The 10979-nt window shown below is 40.7% G+C and overlaps 1 protein-coding gene across 4 annotated transcripts in view; it reads left to right on the top strand.

Annotated features, from left to right (window-relative positions):
• Positions 1–1219: 1219 nt before the first annotated feature.
• Positions 1220–10979, top strand: part of MDFIC (MyoD family inhibitor domain containing) — a 53971-nt gene continuing 44211 nt past the window's right edge. For 3 of the 4 annotated variants that reach the window (XR_011336902.1, XM_069851086.1, XM_069851067.1), the window contains exons 1-2: positions 1220–1343; positions 3262–3417. Coding sequence is in view for 3 of the 4 variants with exons in the window: in XM_069851086.1 (XP_069707187.1) it covers positions 3327–3417 (91 nt within the window). In the remaining variant the exon portion in view is untranslated. Of the gene's footprint in view, positions 1344–2912; positions 3056–3261; positions 3418–10979 lie in introns of those variants that run through there. The other variant, XM_069851076.1, reaches the window with a different exon arrangement.

The following is a 10979-nucleotide window of genomic DNA, read 5'->3' as shown; positions in this document are numbered from 1 at the left end:
GAGACCTTTTAGCAGCCTTCCAGTACCTAAAGGGGATGTACAGGAAAGACAGAGAAGAACTTTCTACTAGGGCTTGTAGTAATAGAGAAAAGGTAATAGCTTTAAACTGAAAGAGGGCAGATATAGATTAGACATAAGGAAGAAATTCTTCACAATAAGGGTTGTGAGGTGCTGGCAGAAGCTGCCCAGGGAAGCTGTGGATGCCCCATCCCTGGAGGTGTTCAAGGCCAGGTTGGATGAGGTTTTGAGCAATCTGATCTAGTGGAAGATGTTCCTGCCCATGGCAGGGGTGTTGTACTAGACAGTCTTTAAGGTGCTTTCCAACCCAAACAATTATATGATTCCATGATTTAGAAGCGTTTTGAGCTTCTCTTGATCCATCCCAAATCTGCCATTTATGGTCTAGAAGACCATACCTGAATTTTATGATCTAGCAACAGAAGAGTATATTGGAACATGTATTTGCAACAGCCTATACCTCAGTTGTTGTAATAAGACGCAATGTATCTCATATTTGCAGCCTAGCTGGAAGGCTGCTGATGTTAATGTCTGAGCTGCTGCTTCCTGACAATTTTCAGTAACTAGAACTTCAGAATGATACATATATTTAAAGAAAAGTAATAAAACTTAATTAATTAATTTAGATTAGCTGCGTATAAGCTAATAAGTATTAGCTGTGCAAAACTTTTTATTAGAACTATGCTGTACCATCAGGAAGTGCTGTATGATTGGCTTAAACCAATGAACTTTGCCCATCTGTGCTATCTCATTAACAGTGGCTACATCTGAACTCATCTTTTTGCAATCATCCCATCTTTGGAATGTAATGTATTATGAGTTACACAATATTTTTAATGCGCTATTTCAGTGAACTGTGCTTTTCATATATTGAATTCTCTTACCTTTTTTAAAATCTGATTTTGCTTAGTGTTATCTCCCACTGCATCGGCTGCAATATGGCTATATCAGTCGAAGATCCACTTCCATTCATTTACTTACTTCAAATTCTACATAAGCTGCTACATAGTTGAACCTTGGCAGGATGAACTCATCCCATCACCTTTTATAAGAAGATAAAATGAACGCCATGTAGTTTGCCACATGGGTTTCATAGATAAGGTTTAAAAAAAAAACCAAAATAAACACCAGCCCTGGATGGCAACTGCCCCTGAGAGATATCATTATCCAATGAAATATTTTGATGGCAGGGTGTGGTTGGCTAAATTATTGCTCCTCCCACTGTCCTCTGCTATGTTTCCAGTTTCAGAGGGAAAAATACAAGCTTGTACATTGCGCATGAGTCATAAGCTCTCTTCTGCTACTGACTCACTTGAGAGTTTGAGGTAAGTCTTTCTACCTGATGTCTCAAATTGCTCTACCCCCAGGGCAGTGAGGAGAGGAGGCGCTATGGAAAGTTATGTAATGTTTTCACAGATGAAAAATGTAGATATTGAGACCAATATTATTCAGTACAATAATAACTTTGTGTGCCTGAAATGGATTTTTTACATAGTTTCTTCTCCACAGAGCACATTCTTTTTCCATTTTGTCATGAAAAAGTTTAAAGAAAGACTATGTTGTACCAAGGAACATGTTAGGTTACTTAAATACTTAAAATTACAGTATTTTGCAGAGGAAAATGCATGCACGTTATATAGCATTTCTTATTAATTCAACCATGTTTCTCTTTTGCACCAGTAATGACTGATAATAAAGCTATAAAGTGCTGCAAAATTACCGATGACTTCTGAAATAAGAGGAAGCCTCTCACACAGAAATACTTCCTTCCGAGGTACTAACGCTGTTGGGGTTGGTTTGCAAGCATTGGAGGGCAACTGTAAACTTTAAGAGGTGCACTGTCAATACCTGAGCATATTCCTTAGCACTTATGATGCACACCTGATTGCGTGAGACATACTAGTAAAATATATTTACTAAACTACAGTAATAAAGCTACCTGCTAAGTTTTAAGGAAATTACAGTTTGAAAATGAGCACACTTCATTAAAGGAAGGTCATCTATTGTGATAGTGTAAGCAAGGCACGGTGTGCAGGTGATGGCCACCAGCACACAGCTGAGCAATAACCGCAGTGCTTCACGGGGTGGGCAAGAGCACAGCGTGAGGCAGGCATCAAATCAATCTGTCCCATCTGAAAGAAATGTATTTCCAATATAGAGAAAGCACAGTTAACAGGCAGGTGACAGCAGAGGACGTAGCTTGCTCTCTTGGGCTTAACTTTTGAAACACACTTGTTCTACCCTTCCTTCCAGTACCTGAAGGGGCTACAAGAAAGCTGGCGAGGGACTGTTCACAAAGGCTGGTAGTGATAGGACCAGGGGCAATGAATACAAACTGGAGAGGGGCAGATTTAGAGTAGACATGAGGAGGAATTCCTTCACGATGAGGGCGGTGAGGCACTGGCACAGGTTGCCCAGGGAAGCTGTGGCTGCCCCATCCCTGGAGGTGTTCAAGGCCAGGCTGGATGGGGCCTCGGGCAGCCTGGTCTGGTGGGAGGTGTCCCTGCCCGTAGCAGGGGGGTTGGAACAGGATGATGTTTAAGGTCGCTTCCAACTCAAAGCACTCTAGGAGTCTACGTTTGGCTCTCTTCGCCCTTTCCCGGGGCCGCCGGCGCGGGGCGGCCGGGCTGCGGGGCGGCCTGGGTGGCGCTGGGGGCGCCCCACGCGCTCGCTCCCCGCCTCCGAGGCGCAACCGGTTGCGGCGCCGGCCGGGGGCAACTTCGGAGCCAGCGCCTGCCCCGCGCTACAGCTGCAAACCCTGCCCAGGCACGACAGCCTCCCCTTTCGGGCTCTTGTTTTGTTTTCTCCTTCTTCCCTCTTTCTGCCGGGCGAGTTTCGGCTGCCCGGGGTTGGGGGTGCTGGTGGGGGGGTGCCTCCCGCGGCCGGCGCCCGCCCGCCCGCCGGGGTGGGATGTTTCATTGTCCGGAAATGATGGAGAAGAAGTGACTGCGAGCGGCCGCGTGTGCGCGCCCCTGCCCGAGGCGGGGAAGAGCCGGGGCGGCGGCGGCGCGGAGCTTCCCGGGGAGGAAATGCTGGGGTAGGGCGGCCCGGGCTCCGCCGCGGCGGGCGAGTCCCTCCGACCCCCCACCCGGGACCCCCGACCCCCCCCCCGGCCGCTCGCAGAGGGGGGCGGGGGGCGCGCCCGCCCTTGGTTGCTGTCCCTCCTCGGGTCCCTCGTCCCCGAACCGTGAGTTTCCTGCGTAAAGTACGTTAACGAGCCCTTTCGTTTGCTTGTTCCTTCAGGGTCGCGTGTTAGTTTTGTTGGAGGGGGGTGCAGGCTCTTTACTCCTCGGAGCGAGAGCTGGCAGATGTCCCAAGTGAGAGAACCTCTTCCTCCGGGGCCTGAAGGGCCAGAGCGAGCTCCGACTGAAAACAGCTCTTTGATCTCTCTGCCTCGAGGTAAGTTGCTTTAAAGTTTCTTTCTAATTGTTGCGCCTTTTATTTGAATGAGGCATTTACTGATTTGTTTTGTGAGTTTTAACCCCTCTTCTCTCGCCCCGTTCTCCCTCCCCCCCCCCCCCCCCGGCGTAACTGTAACACTTTCTCTTCCTCCTCTTTTGTTTTAACCAGAAATTCCTATGCGGGAAATAAATAAAAAAGAAAAAAGAAGAACTGGTGTCAGCGCTGGTTCTCAGTACTTGAAAAACTGCAGTGGTTCAGAGGCAGATGCTGCTCCTTAGAAACAGATTTCTTTTCCTCAGCTTTGCGTTTGTGTTTAGAAACTCTTTCCTGTAAAGCTCTCCTTCCAGGTCTTGCGGATCCAGAAGCAGGAGTGTTGTTCAAGTTGGTTCACTTTGCCGGTTTTGTCTTAGATTACTCTGTGGTGCTGCAGCCGAGGCGAGTTTCTGAGAGTATTAACTTGTTCTGTATCAGCTGTAAAGGTTGTTTAAAAGTACATTCATCTTAGAAATTCTTTAACTAATGTCTTATTTGCATTTGCACAAAACACATTAGTATCTCAATCACCTTCATGTAGGGAAGTTTGACAAGGTGTGTTGCAGGTTGTCCTCAAAATAGGGAAGTGTGTTTTTCTCCTGAGTCCGGCTCAGTGAAGGTGAGACTTAATTATTTGTTTTTCGTTTACAGCTACAGCTTTGTTTCCCAGAGTTCTGACAGGAGTTTAAAAGGTCTCTGAAGAACAAATAAGCTTGTTCAGAAACTGTAACTTTATTCATAACTGGTTAACTGGAGCAGAGCCTGGTAACACAGTTGTGCAACTGTGGATTAAAGATGCAGTCATGTTTTTGTAACTCGGAAAATCAATAGCTATGTGAAATCAAAGTTGAAGACTCATTCGAGAAACCAGAAAGTATCCGTAGCTAAGTAAAAAATGTTCTGGCAGGGAGACTTATTAAATTGGCTTATACTTATCTTATTGTTGGGGTTTTTTGCCCGAGAGAATGACTCATAACTTCTAAACAGTAACAAATAATAATAAATAAGATTAGATATAGAAGATCAAGCATGCAGAACTGAACTGTTAGAGTTGTGGTTTTGCCAGAAACATCAGTATCTGCGATACATGTTTATTTTCGATGTGTTGTTTTTATCTGCCATGCAATCAAGTGGCCATGCTGGTTAAGTGCTGCATGGTAGACCATACATCAAGGTTACTGAAGTTGTAAGTCAGTGAACCAACGAGCTTCAAAAGTGGTCTCATTCTTACAGTGTCACTTCAAACTAGGTTTTCGCTGTGAAGTAAAGCCTTATGTGAGTCTGTTGAGGTGGGGGATTATAAAGTTACTTTCATAAGGTACAAACAAGTGTAATATATTGATCAGATTTGCTTGCTGGCCACACCTCTCAAGGCATATGCTGAAGTTTAAAGAATGTATGTAGTTCACAGAAAGACAAGGCTGTTTTTTTTACAGAATTCAGCATGCAAATACATAATTTTTATTCTAATAAATTTAGATTTAAGGATAACTGTGAATATTTGTTGTTTTTTTCTGGCCTAAGTCTGTTGGGGAAATGGGGGTGGAAAGAGGAAGAGGCGAGTTCATAACATTTCCAGCCTATATTCCAGCATTTCTGTTGTCAGCTTTGCAGTTTGTGGTTACAGGGTAAGGTAGTCCAGATATTCCAGGACTGAAGATGTAAGTTAGTATGTCTGGGACTTTCAACGTCCTCTACTTCTTTTATACTATCCCTGGGACATCCAAAAGTACACTGACTTTGTTAGAATTTGGTGATGATTTTGAAATCTGTGGTTGAAGTTCATATTATTTCTGTAAATAGGGTAGAGATGTTTGGAAAAATCTGCAGTAGTTTGAAGTGACTACTACTTTACTTAGAATCACCTCATTGTATTTATGTGATGACTCCATATATTTACAGTGAGATACTTGGAATCTGTGTCCACCTAGGAAAAAAGATTTCTTAATTAGGAAAAAAGTGGTTTATGTTGTATATATAATAAAGTATTAAGTGAATTCTAGTGAGAAAATTTTGATTGATAATACCAAACTTTAATGTTCTTTTTATACTTGTTTAATTGGTATAGATACCTTATATCCCTGGAATAAACTTCTCTTGTGTAGTTCTGTGAGTTGTCATCAAAAAATCCAGATCCTTAAAGTGTTCCTTTTGCTTACTGTCATGTGCATTCAGATACTGAAGCTGAATTCTATTTTTCTGTGAAAGGAAAAGAAACTTCAATCAAATTTAAAATATTCAACAAATAGGTATCCCACAACCTAATTAAAAAACAGACAAAATTAATAAAGGGTAGGTAGATTGCAGGGATATGCATCAGTTGTGGATGTGGTGAAAACTGTGGGTTGTGACATAGTTTGGCCCACAGGTGTGGCATGCCCTGGCTTTCACAACTTACGTTTGTTTGTATGTTACTTTAACCAACATGCTCTCTCAACATCTCTCCTGGCACTGTTCTTTCTTGTTAGTTGATTTTTTAATTAATGCATAAATATCAGTGAGATTATTGGACTTTGCCCCTCCACAAATGAAATTGTAGGGTCTTCTGTGGCAGTGTCAAAACTCCAATTCAGTCTTCAAAGCAGTCTGTGCCAGTGAAGCCTGCTGCTCTAAAGTATAGGCTACAGGATGAAAGGTTTAACCTAATTTCTGCAAACATCTAGTTGCTTTTTGCTGCATACTTCGAAAAGTGTAGCTCCACTTGTGCACCTTTGTTCAAGACCCTGGTCATGTTGTCTCTTCTCCTGTAGCCCCAAAGGCCTTGGAATCAAATTATGACTACTTCTACCTGTGTGTAGTCGGTGAACAGCATCATCTCTATGCTCTACCCACTTCTGCTAGGCTGTGATCAAGTATTTTCTCCACTGGTAGGTACCAAAATAATGTCCCTAAGGAAGGAATTAGACAATTTGTGACCATCTTTAAGGAAGATATGTTAGAGATGATATAATGGTTATTACCTGGACTACGGGTAGATGTCTTTCATTAAATCCTCTGCATTTGAATAAACCATGGAATGCAAGAGAGAATTAATTGAACACAAAACTATATTTAGAGTATCAGGCCACATTTTAGAAAATGTAGGACTGTCATCTGTGAAGTATTTGGAATACTTTTACTTTTGCTTCTTGGTGATCAAATATAACCTAGAATTAACAAGTGAATAATATTTAGCTTTCTCAAATTAGGAGGAAAATCAATAAAGTAATAATAATAATACAAAACTACTATGAAACTGAGACTGATAATTGCACTTAAACTATAATAACTTTCTATTAACTCTTTAGATGATGGAAATTTACTAGAATTTATTTTTTTTAAGGGGCTGATGGTGGGGAGGAAGAAACGCAGTAGAAATATGAAGGGTCACGTTCTGTAAGTGACTGTTATCTTGTGTGCAAATGATGTTGCTGTTACTGGATGGAGATGCAGTTCTCATTTGGTGTCTGAAGAAACCATATTCAGCACCTAATACTTCCATTCAGAAAAGTAGAAAAAAGCATGTGCTCCTTTTCATGGATGTGATTCAGACTTCCATGTTTTCTGTGCTTAACTGTTTTCATGATGAGGAACACTAAAGGAACGCGCTGGCTAGAGGAGGCAGGGTGAAAGAAAACTTACTGCGGGGAATGTTTTGATATTCTTGAGGCAACAACGATTACTATCATCATAATTATTGCATTTACCAGCAGTGCCTCTGTTATGAGTAATGGATTTTTGTTTTAATGGTTAACCAGTGCACTTTGATTGCTCAAACTTACCAAATGCTGTGTCTATGTTTGTGTTCCCTCTTGTAATCTGACAAGGGTTGAGTGAATCTGTGTTAATTTGTTTTGTTGATGCCTGTCAGTACTAAGGCATTTATTGAACGTTACTGACTAAAATACCTAAAAGTTTTATGAATGTCTAACTCTTAATTTGTCATAAAAATATACTTCTGCTTTCAGTTTCACATGCTGTTCCAGTTAAGTGATTCATGTCCACATGGGTGTGATAGACTTGTATTTCATAGATTTGACTGTAAAGTCTTGTGTCAAATTTGAAATACTTTAGTTCCATCTCATAGGCTAATTTTATATCAGAATAATTCTTCTAAATTTTCATTCCAGGCCCTCAGAAGTTAGTTTCCTCTTTGTTTCAAACACTGTTTTTTTTCCTAATAAATAACATCCAGCAATGAGTGTGTTAGGCTAGTGTTTTCATATGGATCAGCAATGCAGTTTTGAAGTAAATCTCCTGTCCACCCCTGCTTTGGTTTGCATTGTGGAGTGATCCTGGGGAGTGACTTGGGCTGTATTGCTTTTGGACACAATAGTCTGAGAGATACACTGCAGGAATGTGCCTAATGCACTCCAACCACTAGTAAGCCTACAGCCTTTGAGATTAAATCTGAGAGCTAGTCCAAATTAGAAAGCTGCTGGTACACGTATAAAGAGGATTGTGTCCTTAAAATCAGCTATTTCACTCTACAGGCCCACTTTTACTGGCACCTTCTGTTGCTATTACAGCCATAGCCACTGAATTTTGCTTAGCACTCATGTGAAACTGGTTTTATACAGATGTGAAACATTGTTGGGTGAATGACATAAATCTATAACTGCCCATAGGACAATTAGTGTCATTATTTGTGAAAAGAAGCCATTTTCACTTATACATTTGAACTTTTTAATGCTTTTAATAGCACAGAGTACCTATTCGCATGTTGATATTAATTTTTTTATTTATCATGACTGAAATTTGACCAGGGCTGTTCAACTTGTAGTGCGTCCATAGTTGTTTCATAGCTGGCACCTGGAATTTCTGTGTAACAGATTTTCAAGAAGGTCAGTTGAATTGCTCTAATTTTAAGAGGCTGATTTTTTCACTGGCATTTTTGAGCCCACTGAGAGCTGCGATGAGACATTTAAATGAAAACCACTGAAATGAAATTTAAAAAAAATCAGTTATTTTAGTTTTGAAACAATCAGACATCTAAATGAAGGCTTCCAACTCCATAATTTGCAGATTATCAATATTAATTAGATTGTACAACCAGTCATTAATGAAATGACATCGTTTCAGGCAAATCATGAACTGGAATAGGCATTCTGTTACAGGAATAGCACAGTTGAGCTTACTTGTTATGTGAAATGCCTAAAAATTGTAGGCATTTCATGAAGTAGCTGGTGGGTGTTACTGTTAATGGTTGCATTGTGAAACCTGGTATTATCGCGGTTCCTTTGTGTTATTGTTGGGAACAGTGGAATTTTTGGTAGGAAATAGCATCCTCAGTGGTTCCTTGCCAGCGAGGATATTAATGAACAAAGGAAGTGTTAGAAATGCAGTGTTTGCCATATGCTTCTCAATCCCTCCCAGCTGCCGTAGGCTTCAGACAGGGAACCGTTTTGTTATCTTCCCTTTTGGAAACATTCTTCAACTTTTGTGTTCCTCATAGACTGTTGCTGACTCTTCATTTTTAGAAGTCACAGTGACTCCACTGTGCCAGTCCGTTCTGCTTGTCCCTCTGTCCTTGATGGAAATGGTGGACTCGTGTTGCCATCAGCCTTTCCCAGCAGTTGCTTTTACTTTACTTGTCATTTGGTGCAGTCACCATGTTGTTGGTGAACAGACAGTGAACGTGCAATAGCAACAAAGCCTTCTGTTGTTACAGTGACAGGATTTTTAACTCATTTTACATCCACAGTGTCCCTGTGTCAATAAGACAGACTCTAAACCTGTTTCTCAAGTCTGGTTTGTTGCTAGTGAAGCACTCACACAGGTCACATGCTTGAAAGAGATGGCTGAATCAGTATATAGGCTTATGTGTCATCTAATGAATAGAAATCAGCTCGTAACTGCACTCTGAGGACATGCAACCCATTTAAGGTGGGCACTTGTTCCCATTTTTTTGTGTATTCAGAGACTGAAGATTGCATAGTTGCTGATGCATTGAGGTATGGTGCCATGTTTGAACACACAGAGACCCATTTTTGTGTAACCTCAAGAAATGCAGCAGTGTCTATGAGGGCAGCTGGAGTATGAATGTGCAAATGGATAAGCACTTGGGGAAGAAAAGTTGGTTATTTGTCAAATACTTGAGCTCTTTGAGGCATGTCCTGCAAATGTGCATCCATTATGTATGTTTTTTTCTATCATTTTTGTGTATTAATTTGATGTCCAATCAATATACTCTATGCTTTTATAGAGAAAGGCAGAATAAAACTAGCTCTGAAAAGAGGGATACTTCACTGGGATGTTCTAAGAAATTTTCAGTAATCAGTTTGATCTATGTCCCAGGACTGGGAGGGATCTGGAGAGATTGCCTTGTATACCTTTCTTGCCTAACTATACATAAGTCTTTCTTGACAGCTCTGGCTGTTAAATTTTCTTTTTGATACGGCTGTTGTAATAGTAGTCTTGTTGCTGACCCAGTCTGCTGGTATTGTGTTGGTGAAGTCTTGTAAGACGGGTTTGTCATGATGCAAATAAGTGTATGTAACTGGAGGCACATACTCCAAACTAAAACAGAAGATAACAATCAATGTGAACTGTGAAAACAGGTTTTGATTCTATGAAATACATGTATTGCTGTGTAATTTTAAAAATAAATATAACAAGGTTATGGTAAAATGAATTTATGTACTGTAAAAACAATTTATATGAAGTGTATATATACTTTAATAATTCTAAATGACAAAAAATTGAAAGTTCTCTTTGTTCACTTCTTTCATGGAACAGTAATTTTGAGATGTGATTAAAATTTTAAGTTTTTTCACCAAGTGGCTTAGCAGTTGTCTGTAATATACGTAAGATTTGGGCTGTTAACGATTCTATACTTTGCCAGCATGTTGTTTCTCTTCTTTAGTTAAACATTTAACTTGCATTAATCTCTCCAGAAGTAGAGTTTGTGACCACGCTTACCTTCAGGAAAAATCACAAGGTACTCTGTGTGGATTTACTCCTGCAGGGCTTTTGATGAGGAGCTCTTAGCCCAGGGACTGCTGTTAGATTAGGAGAGATGCATAGCCACACAGGTTGCTGGTTTGGGGTCTGAACTGTGCTAGATAAGATGACTATGTTGCTTTTGTGACATGAACTAGAGTAACTTACTGTGGTTTTGAAGAGAGACTGGATTTCTACTTCAGCGCTGCCAGGCTTAGAACATAATGAGTCTTTTCTTGCTGTTATTTGAACTGCTAGGAAAAGCATCTCTTTTTTTTTTTTTTTTCTTGGCTCTCAGTTTTGGGGGTTAGTCACATGAGAATGGAAGGGTCTACTAAAGGAAGCAGAAGCTAAAATGCTAAAGAAGTATTACACAGAAATTCTTAAAGTTAAGCTTGATTAAAAGAGAGAAATGTTATAAATGTATTTGAAGATGCAGTATAAAAAAGCCATACCTGCCCATGGCCAGATCCAGCCATTAGTGTTTGTGCCAGCTGTAGGCTTTTTTAAAGCTTCTCTGACACAAGCTTGGCACATGAGAGAGGATTAAGGTCTTTGTCTTGATTCTTACTGGACTTGTAAATGTGTTACCTTTCATAAACTAC

This window comes from Phaenicophaeus curvirostris, chromosome 1 (genome assembly GCF_032191515.1).
Source record: "Phaenicophaeus curvirostris isolate KB17595 chromosome 1, BPBGC_Pcur_1.0, whole genome shotgun sequence".
Classification (NCBI taxonomy): domain Eukaryota; kingdom Metazoa; phylum Chordata; class Aves; order Cuculiformes; family Cuculidae; genus Phaenicophaeus; species Phaenicophaeus curvirostris.
The sequence above is the reverse complement of the archived record's forward strand: the minus strand, read 5'-3'. Positions and strand labels throughout refer to the sequence as shown.